Raw genomic sequence first — 20992 nt, forward strand, 5'->3', positions numbered from 1 at the left:
ACCTGTAAAAAACTGTAACCGTACAAAAGGGGGAGGGATCCCAACACCCATGACAAGTGAACGATAAATACAAACTATATTTGAAAATACAGACAAGTAACCCTGCATGACTTGAAAGAGAAAAAACTGTTTACTTTCAACTTCGGATTTTGGTAGTGGCCTTGTAGAATGACGAAACAAGTATACTCAACGTATCTGAAGAAAATAATAAGATTTATTTATCGGATGAAGATCACTTTAAATATTTTGCAAGCAGCCATTAATATATATGTTATTCAACAGAATTCCAGCATTTTGAACTGTGGTTGTTTGAGTATGATGCCATTCAGGTCTCTCTCGATCTCGATCTTGTTCTCGATCTCGATCTCGATATATCGACTGTATGATGATATCATGTGATGATGTCATCACGCAGTAAAGCCGGGGCCATTGGCTGGTGGGTTGCTGGGGTGGTGCGAGGAGGCTGCCCACGCTGTGCACGCTGCCCCAGCTGCCTGCCATCCCTGGTCCATGGCTGCTGCACCCGCCCGGGTGTGTGTGATGGTGGTGGCAGTGGTGGTGCAGGTCTGGCTGGTGGCAGTGGCGCAGGCCAAGGATGCCAGCTCCATGGCACGCCCCTCTGCCCCGGCGCCCCTCTGGCACCCCCTTTGACCCCGCTGCGCCCACAGCCCCCGCCTAACCGCCTCAATGGTGGCACTGGGCCTGTCTGGGACATTCCATTGCTGAGCTAAAAGCAGCTGTTCTCAGAGAACCTTCAAGGGGAGATGAAAACATGAGATTGCTGAATTTGAGTTTATTTACAAATTCTAAAAAATGGAAACCCCTTCCCTTCTCATCCAGGGCTGAACAGAGACTTTGGATTCCCATCTCTCTATGGATGCTAATTTCTACTCTTATCAGCGGCATTATACCTTTACATCCTGAGGCCCAATCTTATGGCTGGGATATAAAGGTTCAAGGATCTGCATTCCTACTTACGTCTGAAGAAGGGAGCACTGGCTCTTGAAAGTTTACACTCTGAAAACCTTGTTTGTGTCTAAGGTGCCACTGGATGAAAATCTTGCTGTTCTACTGCAGACCAGCATGGCTATCCACATAACTTTCTTATAGACTGATTCAGTATAATGCAGCTTTCTGAATGTCTTCATACATACAATAGAAGTCATCAATCCTTTAATTGTTTCTCCTGATCATCTTATCTCTGCTATTCAGCTCAGGCCTCCACACAATAATGTAGCATTTGGGGGAAAAAATACAACCCAGTAAGCCAGAACTAGAGGCTAAGATGGAGAACGCCTCCACGGCGACCATGTATTTCCCTTTAGTGCTCAGGTAGGCTGGAACAAAAGACACCCAAACACTGCAAAAGATCAGCATGCTGAAGGTGATGAACTTGGCTTCATTAAAAGTGTCAGGCAGCTTCCTGGCTAGGAAAGCCACAGTCAAGCTGATGATGGACAGAAGTCCCAGGTAGCCCAGAACAATGTAAAACATGATGGCAGACCCTTCATTGCATTCTACGATAATCTCTGTTGTCAGTGACTGTGTGTCCAAATCTGGGAAGGGGGGAGAGGTTCCTAGCCATATTGCACAAATGCCTGCTTGAATAAGAGAACAGAAAAGGACAATAGAGATGGCAAGGCTTTTCCCCACCCACTTCCTCATGCTGGACCCCAGTTTGGTGGCCATGAAAGCGACAACCACAGTGACTGTTTTGGCCAACACGCAAGAAACAGCTACTGAGAAGATGATGCTGAAAACTGATTGCCGGAGAAAGCAGGTCATCTTCCTAGGAAGTCCAAGGAATAGCAAAGAACTGAGGAAGCAGATCAGAAGGGAGACCAGAAGAATGTAGGTGATCTCCCGGTTGTTGGCTCGGACTATGGGGGTATCTCTGCGCTGAATAAAAATGCCCAGCACTAACACTGTGATCAGGGATAAAGAAGCAGAAACTGAAGTTAAACAGATCCCTAAGGGTTCTTCAAAGGACAGGAAGGTTGTCCTCTTTTCAAGGCATTGGTCTTGGCCTTTGCTTGGATACTGCAATTCTGGGCAGCTGATACAGTCAACCATGTCTGTGAAAAAAGGGAAGAGTGGCTGTATCGGTACATATTCATGGTGGTCATTGACCTAGTTTTCATGGGTCTCTTCAAAGTGGGAGAAACATTGGAGGCAGGGCCATCTCTACTCTCAAGATCTGCCTGCAAAGCCCAGCTCTCTGTGCCCCCACTATAACAAAAATAAGAATAATAACAATAACCTTGTGCTTATATAACAACAAACAAACCACATTCAATTTATATACTGCCCTTCAGGACCACTTAATGCCCACTCAGAGTAGTTTACAAAGTCTGTTATTATTATCCCCTCAGCAATCACTTTGTAAGGTAGGTGGGGCTGAGAGAGCTCTGAGAGAGCTGTGACTGGCCCAAGGTCACCCAGCTGTCTTCAAGTGGAGGAGTAGGGAATCAAACCTACTTTTCCAGATTATATATATATATTTTCCAGATTGCTCAGTCTTGCCCAATTCTCATTGTTACTATGACCCACAAGTCTTTTGACTACACAGCCTAACCTTTGGTGGTGGTCAAAGGGCTTTCTTTACCATAAGCAGAAAAGCTGGCTTATAACTGTACACATGGGGTTTAAAAAAATCTCTTATCCATTCCCGCCCTATGGTGTAATTCTCTAAGTCTTCCAGCAGGTAGACCCTGACCAATAAGTTACAATGTTTGGATTTGCACATAACATTAAGCCATTAATTGGTCAATGAATGCTAGAGGGCTGGCTATGCTAACAATACAGTCCTCAGCAGAGTTAATCCTTCCATGCTCATGACTACCTTTCTGGTTTGATATCTTTCCTTCTGGACAAGGAGCACAGCTGTAGCAACAAAATTTCTCCCCTTCCTTCTTCTTTTTGTGATAACCAGGGGGGCAGTAGTCATTGCACACAGAAAGGGGTGCCTGCCCAGAAAGAAATGCATTTTGCACTGCATAAGTAAGCAAAGGAATTGTTGAAATAACAGGAAACAAAACCTTAAACCTATGTTACTATTACCACCTGATCCTTGGCAGATATTAACATTTGTAGTCACTCGCTTAGTTGGGGAAACAACTGAACTACCCAACCTAGCTCAATATTCCATTGAGAGAGGGATGGCCCAAAGGGGTCATCTGTGACTCCAGAAGTAAATTTTACACGGTATCCTCATTTACTGTGCTTCTCATATACAACAAGTCACCAATTGTTGTAAGAAATACTTTTATGCCAGAACCAATGAGAAACATCTCTTCAGTGTTAAAATGAAGGTAATAATTTATTTATTTATTATTAAGCCATATCTCCCCAAATATGGATCTACATATGCAACAAGACTCATCTTAAATTGTCCTTCAGGTGAGGATATGGAACCTGCCCCCTCAAGACCCACAAATTTGTACCTGGTGAAAACCTTCTTGCCACACAATTAAATCCTCATCAATTGTGATTTTTTTCCCTTCCACCTTTCCAACTTTCACCCTACGGAAAGACTGGTTTGGAAACGTGACCATGTTCATGATGTCAAATCCAGCTCCCATTTCTTTGTTTTCATTAAAGGACACTGTTTCTCCAGCGGAGTTGTTAAACAAAATGCCTTGAAGAAATGGATGGATCTAATTGACAGAGAGGCAAAAATGAGATGCTATAATAGACTGATACTTAAATTTCCAAAGATCTTTCCTTGTTTTCAAGCATCTATTAGTTTCGTCTATACATAGTCTGACAATGCAGCTCTCTTGCAGAGATAAAAGGCAGCTTACCTGAACTCCCGTAATTCCATACACAGAGACTACCCCCTCCCCTCTGCAGCCTTGGTAATGTGTGTCCATTATTCATGCTGGAAGAGGCTAGATGTGGTCTCACCTCATATGTACTAACCTGTTCAAGACATTACCTGCCAAGGATGGAGATCTTTAACTTCTTGTTTTTTGCCCTCCACCATTGGTATGTGTTTGGATTTAGCTAAATACATGGCATGCAAAGCATGTGCCACAGCATAGACACTGTTATAGATACTATAGCTATGTCCAGTCATGCACATTTCAAAAAGAGATCCAGGAAGACCCTCTAGACTCTCCTCTCCAGTACATGTTTCATTGACATTTGTGGGCTCCTGGGCATTTAGAAATGAACAATCAAATGCTTGCTCCCAAAAATCTTTGAAAAAACCATCTCTTTGTGTCCCCCAACTATTGACATTCTGAAGAAATTTCTGGAATCCCGGAGGCTCATTTGAGTGAATGGTGAAGGAAACGGCTCCATGGAAGAACTGGAAATCAGAGCTCCTTTGAAGGCCTGTTGCTGTAAAATCAACCTGGCCTGTCAGAATCCACACTTTTCTAAATGATGTCTGTTCCATAATTTTATGATCTGTTAAGAACATAAAAGTAATCATCCATACAATGGTCCTAGATTCTCCGTACAGGATAAATGTACTAGCCGTGCTTTCTGCAAAAGGCAAATATGTATATAAAATGAAGTCAGTCATTTCATACAAGGTATCCCAATTGGCTTGGTTTGAGATTCTTTTTGTAAAGGCCAAACAGATTCCATTCTGGAAAAATAATGGATCCATGGACTGCAAGAAATGTTCTCCGTTATCATCATCCACAACATAAAGCCCAAGCCATGTCCATCGGAAATGGAGAAGTAATCTAATAATCCCCATGTATTGCTCGGCTTCATTCGATACCGTTCGGTAAAAGGAAAGGGGCTCTGATTTATCATCATCCCGTACTGCAAATGATTCATATGTAAGCTAAGAGGAAATGAAATTTACAGATGAGTTAAGAATATGTGTTGCCTTGTAATGGTTATCTAATTTTTCTTTAGTGTGTTTTGCATTCCTGTTCCTTTTTCCCCTGATATCCCTTTTATTGTTCAGAAAATAGATATATAGATACATTTATATACAAATATATACATATATATATATTGCAAAATAAAAAGAATATATATTGATTTTTATACAATGTATATTATCTGAAAGAAAATTGGCAGGTTTGGATAGAGGTAATGTCAAGAACTCTTCTTGGTGAACAGTTGTGGGAATTAAGATCTTTGCAAAAAAATCTGGACAAATCTCCACACTTCACGCACAATACATTTTAATCCTCCTCCCCAAATCTGTTCTGGATTATACAGCCCTTCATTCATCTCTCTTTCTTATCAACCACCAAATGTACTTCGTCGTCACTTACATTCCTTTGTATAGATCCTACCTGTGGAATCTTGTACAGATCCAGGATTTCTGCCATGCGGAAGGTTATGTCAGCATTCAGTCCCCCAATAACAACAATGAGGTTTTTCTGTCTGTCACATTTGTAGTTAGGAATGAATTCATACCATTTGAAGAGCAGGTCCAGAGTAGTCCGATAGGTCATCCTTGCATCGTAGTAGCTGTCATAGATGTGGAACCCAAAAGTGATATTGGACAAGATGCTGGGATTCTCGTTGATTTCATTTACAGCAAATGCCAAGGCCAGGGCATGCTGGTGGAACTTGGTCACCACACTGCAAATAGAATTAAATGCTGTTTTATCAGACAATTCTTAAGTGCACCAAGGCATTTCACTACAATACAAGTTTATTCTGGCTCCAATATAATTGGTCCAGTATAAAGGTTGGATTGATAGTTCTATTTCAGAGCTAATCATTGTCCCCCTCTTTGATTCAATTAATGATTTTGGGGCAGCACAACATCAGCATTGCTCATCAGGATTTAATTGGTTGTGTCCAGGTAAACACCATGAGAGGACTTCAGTTCAGCAATCTAGAGAGTGAAGGAGGCTGTGAGGATTACTTTGAAAAGAGCAGGGGCAATAGACTAAGGGCCAAGCTACAAGTGACGAATGACACAGGTTGAACACTTGTCAGCTTCCCTCAAGTTTTGATGGGAAATGTAAGCATCCTGGTCTTGCAGCTTGGCTCTCTGACTGCTGTCCAATGGACTTTTCAACTGTCACTTGTCCAACATTCCGCCAAGCTGCCTATATTTCCCATCAAAACTTGAGGGAAGCTGACAAGTGTCCAACCTGTGTCATTTGTCACTTGTAGTCCTGCCCTCAGAAAAGAGCAGGGGATACAGACTCAGAGTGTACAGGAGAAGATAATTCATCATAGGACAACATGGTAGAAAGCTCCAACTCCAATAGTAGAATGGAAGAAAGACCAATGGAAATAACTGGAATTCCTTACTTTGGAATGTCCAACAACTCTTGAGAAGGATTTCTTTGGAAGGATGGTTTGTGAAAATGGAAATATATTTGAGAAAGAATGCCGCCAACGAGGAGGTTCCCTGATTGAAACCACTCGTGTGGAACATGGAGGGGGTCCTGCATGGAGCACCTCATAGACTTTATGATGTAACTCATTTGAAGCAGAAGAAATGGAAACATCCCTGTTCCTAAGGACCTTAGCGACATTGCTTCCGTTCGGGGGCAGGTTTTCCTGTATTCACCTACAGTATCACCTGATACATTTCTCAATGCATTGACTTTAGGTTTAGTTCCAGCACGGTGAACCAAGGCATGCCTTAAATGACAAATAGATATCAACAAGCTTAACTGTATGTCTGGCTTACTGAGACAAAATGGTAATTACTGAGATCGGACAGATTCAGAGACTGGGCTGGCTATTTCTCGTTCCTCCTACTCTGAGCTCTCTTGGTGACACATAGACATTTTACACCACTTCTAGATTTCCTTGTTTTCCTGCTCCTTCTGAAAAAGGGGCTTTGAAACGCGAAAAGCAAAATTATAGTGATTTGCATAATTCCTAGGGGAGATGATGATCTGTGAAGCATTTATGTTCTGAGCGGCACGTTGTAAACTAAAAATGTGTTCAATATCAATCTGACCTCAGTTCCCTTTTTCTCCTTGGGGAGGTGAATGGGTTTCAAGATTTTCCATGATGAGCAAACTCCAACAGAAGTGTTAGTAGGCCCCGATATGAAACTGGTGTGGGTTGAATGGGGAAATAGCAGGAACGTTACATCCTATCCAACTTGAGTTTATTAATGTGAGAAGATCACACAATATGTATAACAATAAAAGAACTTTCCATCTGTTCGTTCATCCATCCATCTGTCCATATGTGTCAGGCACAAATCCTCCACAAATAAAGCTAATTCTAAAGCAGGTCTAAAACTAAACCTCAGCTTCTGACATTTTCCATGGGATGCTATGCATGTCTATAGTGGGCATATGTCATCCAACCCTGCAGCCAGGTGTCTCAAAATTGGCCTCTAGCTTTCAGATTATGGCAATTGCTATACCCAAGCCCCGAATACCCAGAAGGTACAGGTATTCTGTAAATAGGGGCCAGTATCCTATTTATCCTATTTATCCAATTGCGGGTGCACCAGGATAAAATGGGCACCATGGAATGCTGCCTCCGGAGGGTGCTGCTGGCGGCAGCTGGCCAGGCAACTCTGCCTGGCCCTCTCCCACTGGCCTTTATAGCCCAGCCACAGGAGGAGGAGGAGGAGGAGGAGGAAGGGGGGCAGTGGTGGTGGCGGCCAGATGGGAAGGGTGGCGCATCTGCAAGCCCCAGTGGAGCTGGGGTGGGGGCAAAGCTCCCGCTGCCCTCTGACCCCCACTGGAGCTGAGCTGCACCACTTTTGAAAGAGCCGGGATCACAGGGTGGGGGTGAAGTGCCCACCGCCCCATCAGCCCCACCAGAACTGGGCTGCACTACTCTCCGTTGAGCCAGGGTGACTGGGGGGGGGGGCAAAGCGCCCGCCACCCTGCGAGCCTCGCCGGAGCTGGGCCACACCACGCCGATCTCCGTGGAGCTGGGCAATGGGAGCAACGTGGCCCAGCTATGGTGGGACTCGCAGGGCGGCAGGTGTTTCGCCCCCCACCCTGTCGCCTGGCTCTGCCAAGCAAGAAGAGAAAGAGAGTGATGCGCCTGCAAGCCCTGGAGGTGCAGGGACAGGGGCGAAGCGCCCTCCGCCCTCTGAGCCACGAGGAGCCAAGTTGTGCCGCTTTCGACAGAGCCGTGGTGATGGAGCCAGGTGGCGATGCGCTTGCCAACCTCTAAGCCCTGCCAGAACTGGGGCATGCCCTTCTAGCAGGGATTAAAGGGTGGTGGGCACTTCACCCCTCTGCCCCAGCTCAGCCGAGAGCAGTGACATGTGCCATGGGCTCACAGGACAGGGTGTGCATCACCCACTGCCTCTCAGGCCTCCGCCGACTATTAGCTCTCTTCAGACCCGCCTTGCCCCCTCACTTGCCATTCCCCCCCAGACTCCAGCTGCCTCTCAGCCCTCCCCATACCCCTCCTGCCTCTCAGCCCTCCCCAAACCCCTTTGCCCCTCCACCTGCCAACCGGCCCCAGACATCTTCTGCCTCTCAGCTCTCCCCAGACTCCCCCTTGCCACCTCCAGGCCATCTCTCCCCAGACCCTTCCTGACTCTCAGCCCTCCCCAGACCCCTTTGCCCCTCCACCTGCCAACCCACCCAGACCTCTTTTGCCTCTCAGCTCTCCCCAGACCCCCCCTTGCCGCCTCCAGGCCCTCTCTCCCCAGACCCCTCCTGCCTCTCACCTCTCACCAGACCCCCTTGCTCCCTTACCTGCCAATCCTCCCTAGACCCCTCTTGCCTCTCAGCCCTCACCAGACCCCCCTGGCCCCTACTTGCCAACCCTCCCCATACTCCCCTTCCCTCTCCACCTGCCAACCCTTCCTAACCCCTCCTGCTGCTCACCTCTCCCCAATTCCCCTTTGCCCCCTACCTGCCATAATTCCCCAGACACCCCTTGCCCCCTACCTGCCATCCCTACCCAGACCCCTCCTGCCTCTCAGCACTCTGCAGACCCCCCCTTGCCCCTCCACCTGCCAATGTTTCCCAGACCCCTGCTGCCTCTCAGCTCTTCCCAGACTCCCTTGCCCCTCCCTATATCCCTCCTGCCAGCCTTTCCCAGGCACCTGCCAACCCTCCCCAGATCCTTCCTGCCTCTCAGCTCTTCCCAGACAGCACTTGCCCCTCCACCTGCCAACCCTCCCCATACCCCTCCTGCCCCTCAGCCCTCCACAGACCCTTCATTGCCCCTCCACCTGCCAGCCCTTCCCAGTCCCCTGCTGCCTCTCAGCTCTCCCCAGATCTCCCTTGCCTCTTACCTGCCAACCCTCCCCATATCCCTCCTGCCTATTAGCCTTCCTCATACTCCCCTTGCCATTGACACGCCATCTCTCCTCAGACACATCCTGGCTCTCAACTCTCCCCAGACCTCCCTTGCCCCCTTACCTACCAATCCTCCCCAGACCCTTCCTCCCTCTCACCTCTCCCTGACTCCCCTTTCCCCCCTACCTGCCATCCCTCCCCAGACCCCCTTGCCCCTACCTGCCATCCCTCCCCAGACCCCTCCTCCCTCTCACCTTTCCCCAGACCCCCCTTGCCCCCTACCTCCCCATATCCCTCCTGCCAGCCTTTCCCAGACACCTGCAAACCCTCCCCAGATCCTTCCTGCCTCTCAGCCCTTCCCAGACAGTCCTTGCCCCTCCACCTGCCAACCCTCCCCAGACCACTCCTGCCTCTCAGCCCTCCACAGACCCCTTATTACCCCTCCACCTGCCAGCCCTTTCCAGACCCCTGCTGCCTCTCAGCTCTCCCCAGACCCCCATTTCCCCTACCTGCCAACCCTCCCCATATCCCTCCTGCCTATTAGCCCTCCCCAGACCCCCCCTTTCTCCCTTACCTACCAACCCTCCCAAGACCCCTCTTGCCTCTCAGCCCTCCCCAGACCCCCATGCCCCTCTACCTGCCAGCCTTTCCCCGTCACCTGCTGCCTCTCAGCCCTACCCAGACCCCCCTTGCCCCCTACTTGCCAACTGTCCCCAAACTGCCCTTGCCCCTCCACCTGCCAGCCCTTCCTATACCCCTCCTGCCTCTCACCTCTCCCAAGGCTCCCCTTTGCCCCCACCTGCCATCTGTCCCCAGACACCCCTTGCCCCCTACCTGCCATCCCTCGCCAGACCCCTCCTCCCTCTCACCTCTCCCCAGAAACCCCTAGCCCCCTTCCTGCCAACCCTCCCCAGACCCCCTTGCCCTTCCACCTGCCAGCCCTTCCCAGACCCATGCTGCCTCTCAGCCCCCCCCAGACCCCCCTTGCCCCTCTACCTGCCAACCTTCCCCAGACCCCTTCTGCCTCTCAGCCCTCTCCAGACCCCTCCTGCATCTCAGCCCTCTCCAGACCCCGTTTGCCCCTCCACCTGCCAGCCAGCCCTTCCCAGCCCTCCCCCAGCAGCCCTCCCCAGCTCCAGCTTTCTAGAGCCCATTGTATTTTTTTGCACATTGGGCTTTGTTTCTAGTTCTATATAGCAGTGCTGCTACTCCATACCAGCACATATCCCCTGAAGAAAAGCAACGATTCTGTAAAATAAATCCCCCAAAGTATGGCAGGGGCCACCATGACAGAAACACATTCATATTCCTGCTCACATACAGCTTACCACTTGTAATAAGAAAGCATGGCATTTAAATGAGGGTTCTATTTGTATCTTCTGCTACAACAAAAATACAAGTGAATCGATAAGAGTACTTTTCGTCTGTTGAAGAGTGTTACGCCATACGTGATTCTGCACTTTCCTGACTGTTCAACTGTCCTGGCTGTGCAACTCCTGCAGAAAAAGGCATTCACTCATGCAATCAGATCCTAGAATGAGATGAACCCAATTGCCTGATATTAGCTTCCTATGTCAATCAATGGCCAATCAAGCATACAAAAGAAAACATTTCAAAAAATTACTTTGCAGTAACAGATGATTGTGGAACAAAGGAGCTCTACCGAGAACAGCAACTTGAGTTCTGCACATTTCTATTTGTCACCGGAACGAAGAAATCACATTACTGAAGAAAAGTCTAGCAGTTAGCAATCACAGATATCGTTCTCCATTACCTATTTATAAAAAGGTGTCACACGTTGGTTGTGTTTCCTAGGATCACACATGAAAATGGAATTTTATGGACATATGTGATAGCCAAGATTATCCATTATTTTATTTATTTATTTAGATTTATATTCGGTCCTCCCTGCATCAGCATTGGATTAGTTCTGTTCCTTTCTATTTCTACACGGTTAAGCAGAGTAAGTCTAAATGAGAGGGCCAAATCAGTCCCTGCTGTAACTTGACCGGAGAGGTCAGTAGGAAGAGAGGTGGACATATCACCATCCGTTGGAGGGTGGAAAGGCATGGACACTTTATTTATACCCCATTTCCCCCCAGTGGGGAACAGAAGTGTCTTATGTAGTTCTTGTTTCCAAAAACTACATCAGGTAGGTTAGACTGAGAGTGGGTTGCCTTTCAAAGTTTGGATTTTCAAATTGGATACTGTTGCGCCTCATGGCTTGAATTTATGTTTGGATTGTTCTTGTTTTCTTTAAAAAATCAGTGACTACTTTTCTCAGCCCTTTCATATTAGTGTCTGGCATTGCATTGCCAGGTGACATCATCCCCTATTCATTAAATTTGAATCCTTTATTGGCGCAGAGTGGAAAGCTGCAGTAGTGCAGTCCAAGCTCTGCTCATGACCTGAGTTCAATCCTGGCAGAAGCCAGATCCAGGTTGACTCAGCCTTCCATCCTTCCACGGTCGGTAAAATGAGTGCCCAGTTTCCTGAGGGTCAAGCGTAGATGACTGGGGAAGGCAATGGCAAACCACCCTGTAAAAAGTTGTCAGGCTCTGCCGGTTAGATCCCTCAGTACTTCACTGCAAACACGCCAGTGTATCCATCAGTATCAGTGCACTCAGACAGTAACATTGGCAGAAGTGACGCAATGGGAGAAAGCAATGTGAGTTATAGGGTTGTGTTCCCGCCATGGCATAGGAACCGTTAAGGGTTTTGGCGTGCAAGGCCCAGAAGAAGGGTGAGGGAAGGGATGGGGGAAACAGGGGAGCTCATTCTAGTTCTCAGAGTGATATGGCTCCGGCTGGTACTTCAAGGCCACCTTCTCAAGCCAGCTGCAGAAGCAAAAGCAAAATATCTGCAAGATAAGTATCTGGCAGTCAAATAACATGAATACCCTTTCTACATTCTCAGAGGTTCATGGCAGATATTCAGGCGGTATCTGACAAAAGTCTGTCAAGAAAACGTGATGTGACATCCCCCCATAGGTCAGCAATGACTTAGGGCTTGCACAGGGGACTACCTTTACATTTTTATCACTACTTTGTAAGTTTCCATAAAACAGAGAATTGCACTCTGTTATTTTATAAGTTTATGCAATGGAGAACTGAACTCTGCTATAAATCCTGTTAATAAAGGTTCCTAAATAATTGCAGCAAATTGGGACCAAAGGGTATTTATGAGTCAATTCAGGTAATTAGCTTCTGATATAATGCCTTGGATTTTGGAGCACTTACTTAGGTGGCTTGGCTTCAAGGCATTTTGACTGTGGCATATTGAATGCTATTGAATGGTAAAGGTAAGGTAAGTAAAGGTAAGTAAAGGTAAGTAAAGGTAAGTAAAGGTAAGGTAAGTAAAGGTCCCCTGTGCAAGCACGGAGTCATTACTGACCCATAGGGGGATGTCACATCATGATGTTTTCTTGACAGACTTTTTACAGGGTGGTTTACCATTGCCTTGCCAAGTCATCTACACTTTACCCCCAGGAAACTGAGTACTCATTTTACCAACCTCACATGACTACACAGGGCCAAGCTACACATGACGAATGACACTTGAATGGCAAGTGTATTTCTCCCTGTTCACTTGCCCTCCACTCAATCCACTTGCCGTTCAAGTGTCATTCGTCATGTGTAGCTTGGCCCTCAGTCAACCTTGAGCAGGCTATTTGAACCCGGCTTCCACCAGGATCGAACTCAGGTCATGAGCAGAGCTTGGGCTGCAGTACTGCAGCTTACCACTCTGCACCATGGGGCTTCCAAAAGGTAAAGTCCCCTGTGCAAGCACCAAGTCATTACTGACCCATGGGGGGATGTCACATCACAATGTTTTCTTGGCAGACTTTTATATTACAGGGTAGTTTGCCATTGCCTTCCCCTGTCATCTACACTTTACCCCCAGGAAAATGGGTACTCATTTTACCAACCTTGGAAAGATGGAAGGCTGAGGGCCAAGCTACAAGTGACAAATGACACTTGAATGGCAAGTGTATTTCTCCCTGTTCACTTGCCCTCCACTCAATCCACTTGCCGTTCAAGTGTCATTCGTCACTTGTAGCTTGGCCCTGAGTCAACCTTGAGCAGGCTATCTGAACCTCTTCTGATGGGTTTGAACTCAGGTTGTGAGCAGAGCTTGGGCTGCAGTACTGCAGCTTACCACTCTGCACCACCGGGCAGAGTATTGGAGATGGTATGGGAGATATAAAGTTAATATTATGTTACCTTTTGAGGTGAAAGTATTAATTTTTGAGTGATTCTATTTGCCTCTACTTACTGTAATTTGTCATAGTACCAAAGAGCATTGTGGATAAGGCAATTACACTTGAGGAGGACCTGGCAGAAACAGGATTTTTTCACACAGCCAGCCATTGTGTTACAGCCATTGGGAGTGGAAATGCTGCTACCCATAAACTGTACTTGAAGGGTAACGGCTGTCAGCATAAGACAACCATTATTGTGTGTAGGTTTATTAATCCAGTCTTGAAAATTTGTTTTGCTAATGTACCTTTTGAGAATTTTACATTTTCCATGAATGTTTGATAAAGCGTATTTTGTAAATACTAGCAACAGAGCCCATTTTTTTGAAAAACGGGCTCTAGAAAATGGAGAGCAGAAAAGCTGGGCTTTCCACCATGGCCGCACCCTCTGGAGAGATGGGCCACTTCGTATGGGCTTCCCACCGCAGTGGTGGCCTCTGGAGGGAAGGTCCACCTTGCCTTGGCTTCCTGCTAGGTACATCAAGATAGATAGTGAGTCTTCACCAATATGTCTTGCCTTTTATGTAGAAAGATAGTTTATTTATTTATGTCAATAATGTGGGTTTAGTTAAGGCTCGTTAACTAAACAAACCTCACAGAAAGCTCTCACCCAAGTTACAGAACCAATAACTGTTTATTTATCTAAAGAAATACATAAAATTAAGATTAGTGGAGACAGAGAACAAATAACTGAGCTAACTAGCTAAGATGGCTTTAGATAGAAAGTAGGCCCTCTCTCTCAGGAGGACACATGATGCTGCCTCTCCTGGTGCATGCAGGGAAGAAAAGAGAGACGAGGAGGAGAGAAGGGAGGGAAGTTCCTCTGGCAGGAAGGAGACAGATAGCAGCCTATCTATCTAAACTAGCTCTATGGTTGTTGCCTTCCTTTTCTCTGTTGGTGATGCTGAAGGCCTGAGCAAGAGATATCACCAGTTCCTTCTTCTAACAATTAATAATCCACCTTTCTTACTGAGACTCAAGGTGAATTACACAGTATGATGTTAGTACAATCAGTATCAAGTACATTTCAATACAGTATTAAGGACATTTCCATAAACAACGCCATAGGGTAAATGGATACAAGTTAAAAACACATAGCATTAGCAAGAATCCAAGACAGAGTAGAAAAAATGCCGAAGTAGAACATAATCAATTCTAGGACTAATGTTAAACAACATGGAGTGCTGGTGGTACATAGGAGTACATATTTAAAGCAGCAGATAATATATAAGGCAAAATAGTGATGAAGTCTAGGATCCTCAACTCATTATTGAAGCATCTGAGGGCCAAGCTACAAGTGACAAATGACACTTGAACGGCAAGTGGATTGAGTGGAGGGCAAGTGAACAGGGAGAAATACACTTGCTGTTCAAGTGTCATTTGTCACTTGTAGCTTGGCCCAGAGACCCCGTTTCTACCCATTACTCCCATTTGAGTAAAAAATCTTTTTGAATAGTTCAGTTTTGCATCATTTATGAAAAGCCAGGAGAGTGGGGGCTCTACTGAATTCCTCAGGCAGGCCATTCCACAGGATAGGGGCCACCACAAAGAAAGCCCGTGTACGGGCTGCTGCTGACTTCACCTGTGTATATCCTTCATGTATTCATGTAAAGAAGACACAGACATAGTTAAATTTGTTAGATTATTTTATTCAAAATTGTTATTAGTTAGGTTATCACAGGCTTTTCTGTCTCTTCAACACATCAACGTTCCATGGCAGAGCAGGGATTTGAACTTCTGTCTCTCAAATCTTAATCCAATATTCTAAAAAAGGCACCACCTTTCTCTAACACGTAGAAACCATAAGCATGGCAGTTAAAGCTTATAATTCTTTCTCCTTATTATCAGCTCCCACTTGTTCAGCTCAGGTCTCAGAAGAATGATGTAGCACTTTACAGGAAAGATCCAAGCCAGTAGTGCAGCACTGGAGGCCAAAATAGAGAAGATCTCCACGGCTACCATGTATTTCCCTTTGGTGCTCAAATACGTAGGAACAAAAGACAACCAAACACTGCAAAAGATCAGCATGCTGAAGGTGATGAACTTGGCTTCGTTGAAGCTGTCTGGCAGCTTCCTGGCTAGGAAAGCCACAGTCAAGGTGATGAGGGACAGAAGTCCCAAGTAGCCCAGAACAATGTAAAACATGACGGCTGACCCTTCATTACATTCTGCTACAATCTCTCTACTCAGGGAGTGCATGTCTAAATCTGGGAAGGGGGGAGAGGTTCCTAGCCACACCATACAGAGGCCAGCTTGCATAAGGGAGCAGAAAAGGACAACAGAGTTGGTGATTCTTTTCCCCACCCACTTCCTCATGTTGGATCCTGGTTGGGTGGCCATAAAAGCTAGAAGCACCGTGATGGTTTTGGCCAAGACACAAGAAACAGCCACTGAGAAGATGATGCCAAAAGTCGACTGTCGGAGCAAGCAGGTCATTTTGGTTGGTTTTCCAAGAAATAGCAAAGAACAAAGGAAACAGAGCAGAAGCGAGACAAGGAGAGTGTAGGTGATACCCCGATTGTTGGCTTTGACGATGGGGGTATCTTGGTTCTTAATAAAAACTCCTAGCACTAAGGCTGTGAGAAGGGAAAGAGAAACTGCAAGGAAGGCTAAACTGATCCCTAAAGGTTCTTCAATTGACAAGAAGGTTATAACTTTGTGAATGCATCCATCTTTGTGCTCGCTTGAATACTGGTCTTCTGGGCATTTGATACAATCAACCATGTCTGGGAAGGAAGAACAGAAAGAGGCATTGTCACTGTACACATGTACACGTCTCATACTGAGTCAAGCCATTCATCCGTCAAGGTCAATGTTGTACTCTTTGACTGGAGGCACCTGCTACATTTTAACTGGAATCACTGGAGTCTGACTCTGGGACTTTCTACATAACAGGCTGATCCTACACAGAAGAGCCACTGACTCGTCCATCAAAGCTTGAGGTTGAGCTGGGCACCTTTACATCTTAATTCTATCTCTCTATCAGATGGCCTATTTTTTACCAACACCTTGATGCTGCTCCATTTCTAGCTGAATTCTATGCAGAGATATTCAGTTCAAAGCCCATTGATCTCGACTGGCTTAGACTTCTGTGAGCCTGCATAGGATTGGGCCACCTACCTTGTTGATCTGAAATCTTCCCTTCTGGACAACGAGCACAATCATAGCAACAAAACTTCTCCCCTTCCTTCTTTTTCTTCTGAAAACCAGGGCGGCAGTAGTCATTGCACACAGAAATGGGCCGCCCCTTTTAAAAACAACAGTAACAACAGAATACGGTAGGAGAAACTCAATTTTATTTTACTCTTCATGTGAATGATAAGAAGCGAATAATAGCAAATGTTGTATTTTAACAAGTTTAACAATAACCAAGTATTTCTCCAACTGTAGCTCGTATTATTTTTGTGAACTCTTACTTTGTAAGTTTGCCCACCTCCAGGGTTCTTCCTGAATTATAACTGATCTTCAGTTGACAGAGGTCAGTTCCCCTGGATAAAATGACTGATTGGGATTCTATAGCATCACATTCCTTCACCCTCCAATGCTGTGCATACTCTTTGGGAAAAAATAGATTTTTTGTTGCTCCTTTAACTGGCAGAGCTTCCAACAGTGTACCTTCCTGCATCCCCTTCAGCCTCTACTCTTTAGGATATGAAAGTGAAATAGGTTCCTATATTATGTAACCGATCAAAAATGAAAGGATAAGAATACTGCTTTCCCTGAATCACTCATCCAGATAATGGAGTGGCCCCAGAAAAGACCCTGCAATCTGCACCTGGTTAAAACTTGTTTGCCACACAATTCTGTCTTCATGAAGGATGAATGTTTGTCCTTCTGGAGCATTGGAATTCACACTTCCAACTTTCACTCTTACAAAAGTCTTGTTTGGGTAAGTGACCAGGTTCATGATATCAAATCCATCCTCCGTTTCCCTCTGATCATTAATAGACACCGTTTCACCTGCTGAGTTGTTAAATGAGAAGGCTTGAAGAAATGGGTGGAGCTGATTTGAAAAAGAGAAAGAGACAAAATATTGTAGCTTCAGTGCTAAGATTGAAAACACCTAAACAGTGCAATCCTAAACAGTCTTAAATCAGTCTCTGCCCACTGAAATCAGTGAACTTAGACTGGAGTAACTTTGCTTAGGATTGCATTGTCAGTCACTTTAGGAAATGTCATGTAGAACAGCTGGACTATGCAACTATTTCTAGCATATGAAGAATAAAAACCTATGGCCAGTCTTTTCTTGAAGCTCCAACTATTGGAATACAGCAACGCCTAATATTTAAAAAAAAGAAGAGGAGAAGATCCTGCAGGGGCAGAAAGATTTATAGAAGTAGGACTGTAAGGGGAGTACTTTCTTTCTGAAGGATCTTTCCCCTTTGTCTGTCTGCAGAATCGTAACCTTAGGCTGTCCTTCCAAGACTATTCACACATCACTCTCTTCCTCAAGCTAACTAAGAGGCTTATCTGTCCACTTTACTATCCAATTTGTCAGTTCAAATAATAAAGCTTTTATGATTCTTAAATCACTTTGATTTCTTGACTTCTACAAAGACACTCTGCAAACACCAAGTTTAGTAAAAAATGAAACCCCACTAAATTTTGTCCTGAATATTATGTACATCACTTTACTAATAATTGATAATGCCACATTTTGACCCAATGTGTTCGTCAAGGTCTTACCTGCCAAGGCTGGAAATCTTGAAATTCAACTTTTTTGCCCCATGATATTTCTTTGTGATTGGACATAGATGTATACATGGCATGCAAAGCATGTGCTATGGCATAGACAGTGTTATAGATGCTGCAGATATCATGTGCATTTCAAATATATGCCCTGGAAGATTTTCTAGGCTCTCTTCCCCAGTACATAATGCATCCTCCTTCTCTAGATCCTGAAAATTCCCTTCAGCCTCTACTCTTTAGGATATGAAAGTGAAATAGGTTCCTATCTTTATTATGTAACTGATCAAAAATGAAAGGATAAGGATACTGCTTTCCCTGAATCACTCATCCAGATAATGGAGTGGCTCCAGAAAAGACCCTGCAATCTGCACCTGGTTAAAACTTGTTTGCCACACAATTCTGTCTTCATAGAGAATGAATGTTCGTCCTTCTGGAGCACTGGAATTCACACTTCCAACTTTCACTCTTACAAAAGTCTTGTTTGGGTAAGTGACCAGGTTCATGATATCAAATCCATCCCCCATTTCCCTCTGATCATTAATAGACACAGTTTCACCTGCTGAGTTGTTAAATGAAAAGCCTTGAAGAAATGTGTGGAGCTGGTTGGAAAAAGAGAGACCAAATATTGTAGCCTTAATGTTGAGATTACAAACAGCTAAATAGTGCGATCCTAAACAGTCCTACACCAGTCTATGCCCATTGAAATCAGTGAGCCTAGACTGGAGTAACTCTGTTTAGGATTGAATTGTCAGTCACTTAAAAAAAATCATGTTGAACAGCTAGACTATGCAGCCATTTGTAGTATAAGAAGAATAAAAATGTTTAGCCAATCTTTTCTTCAAGCACCAAGTATTGGAGTAGAGCAATGTCTGATGTGTATAAAGAAATAGAAGAGAAGATCCTGCAGGGTCAGAAAGATTTAAAGAGGTAGGATTGTAAGGGAGTACTTTGTTTCTGAAGGACTTTTCCCCTTTGTTTGTCTGCAGAATCCTTCCAGAATTCTTCACACATCACTCTCTCTCTCAAACTAACTAGGGGCTTATCTGTCCACTTTCCTATCCAGTTTGTCAGTTCAAACAATAAACCTTTTATGAATCTTAAATCACTTTGATTTCCTGACTGCTGCAAAGACAATTTGCAAACACCAAGTGTAGGAGAAAATGAAACCACAAATATTTTGTCACTGAATACTATGTACATCACTTGACTAATAATTGATATTGCCACATTTTGACCCAATGTGTTCATCATGATCTTACCTGCCAAGGCTGGAAATCTTGAAATTCAAATCTTTTGCCCCATGATATTTCCTTGTGATTGGACATAGATGTGTACATGGCATGCAAAGCATGTGCTATGGCATAGACAGCGTTGTAGATACTGTAGCTATGTCCAGTCATGTGCATTTCGAAAATATGACCTGGAAGATTTTCTAGGCTCTCTTCTCCAGTACATAACACATCCTCCGTCTCTGGATCCTGGAAATCTGGAAATGAGCAGGAAAACGCTTGTTTCCAAAACTCCTTGAGAAAACCATTTCTTTTTACTCTGGATGGTTTAATTTTCTTAAGAAAGTTGTGGAACCCTAAAAGCTCCTTTGAGTGAATTGTGAAGGAAATTGCACCTTGGAAGAACTGAAAATCCCAGTATTGCAGAACGCCCGTTAAAGCAAAATCAACTTGGGCTGTCATAATCCACACCTTTCTCAGTGATAATTTTTCTTTATAGCCAGGATCTACTAGAAACATAGCCTCATTCAAAGATATTATTGTCCTTGATTCTCCATAGAAGATAAATGTACTTACATTGCTATCTCTGAAAGGCAGATAAATATCTAATGTATATTTAATAAGGTCATCCACGGTATCCCAATCAAATTGGTTTGGGATTCTTTCTGTGAACGCCCAACAGATACCATACTGGGAAAATAATGACTCCAGGGCTTGCAAAAAACATTCTCCAGTGTCATCATCCACAGCAAAGACCCCGACCCACGTCCATCCAAAATGCTGAAGCAATTGCACAACCCCCCTGTACTGCTGTTCTTCATTTGGGACCATGCGGTAAAAGGAAGGGGACTCTCTTGTGTTACTCTCCTCTTGGGCAAATGAACCATAAGTGAGCTGAAAAAGATGCAGAGGTATTTTAGAAATTTATAAAGACGAGTGCCTCTTTATGCTATGAACATTTGCTGAAGGAATGTTGACAGTTGCCCGGAGTTAAACTCAAACTTCAGTTTGGTGGAGTGGTTAAGAGCACGGGACTCCAATCTGGAGAGACGGGTTTGATTCCCCACTCCTCCACTTGAAGCCAGCTGGGTGACCTTGGGTCAGTCATAGCTTCTCGGAGATCTCTCAGCCCCACCCACCTCACAGGGGGATTATTGTTGTGGGGATAATAATGACAAACTTTGTAAACTGCTCCGAGTGGGCGATAAGTTGTCCTGAAGGACGGTATATAAATCGAATGTTGTTGTCATCGTTGTTGTTGTTGTTGTTGTTGTTATATCATCTATCCTACCACTGAGCTTTGCCTTCACATTATTTGCAACAAAATAGAGCAACACGGTAATGTAATTGTCACAACAGAGAATCTCCCGTGTGGTATTATGTCTTCATAATTGTTTTAATAAAGGATATATTAATTGAGTACTGTTTCACAAATTTGTTTATACAGAGTAAGGGATGTAATAAACAATTTGTATATTCTTTTGTTTCTTTTGACACAACCATATACTACACCATATATTGCAACCTCCCTAGACCTCAATTATACAGGCATCTTATGCGTTCTAAAAACAATTCATTAAAGTGTCCCGTGCTCAAAATGCTATCATGGATGTTATTAAAGTGCAATTGCTTTTGGCATCCTATGACAC

At 44.8% G+C, this 20992-nt stretch overlaps 2 protein-coding genes across 2 annotated transcripts; both read right to left on the reverse strand.

Annotated features, from left to right (window-relative positions):
• Window positions 1-1173: 1173 nt before the first annotated feature.
• On the reverse strand, window positions 1174-8106 carry LOC129339958 (vomeronasal type-2 receptor 26-like). The gene is made up of 4 exons (XM_054994521.1): window positions 7907-8106; window positions 5265-5556; window positions 2843-2966; window positions 1174-2075 (listed from the first exon to the last, which is right to left on the reverse strand). The coding sequence occupies exons 1-4, from the start codon at window positions 8104-8106 to the stop codon at window positions 1174-1176; spliced, it is 1518 nt and encodes a 505-aa protein (XP_054850496.1).
• A 7134-nt stretch (window positions 8107-15240) lies between these two features.
• LOC129338976 (vomeronasal type-2 receptor 26-like) lies at window positions 15241-20174 on the reverse strand. Its single transcript, XM_054993554.1, has 4 exons — window positions 19374-20174; window positions 18486-18713; window positions 16546-16672; window positions 15241-16151 (listed from the first exon to the last, which is right to left on the reverse strand). The coding sequence occupies exons 1-4, from the start codon at window positions 20172-20174 to the stop codon at window positions 15241-15243; spliced, it is 2067 nt and encodes a 688-aa protein (XP_054849529.1).
• Between the last annotated feature and the right edge of the window lie 818 nt (window positions 20175-20992).

The sequence above is a fragment of the Eublepharis macularius genome, chromosome 12 (genome assembly GCF_028583425.1).
Source record: "Eublepharis macularius isolate TG4126 chromosome 12, MPM_Emac_v1.0, whole genome shotgun sequence".
Lineage (NCBI taxonomy): Eukaryota > Metazoa > Chordata > Lepidosauria > Squamata > Eublepharidae > Eublepharis > Eublepharis macularius.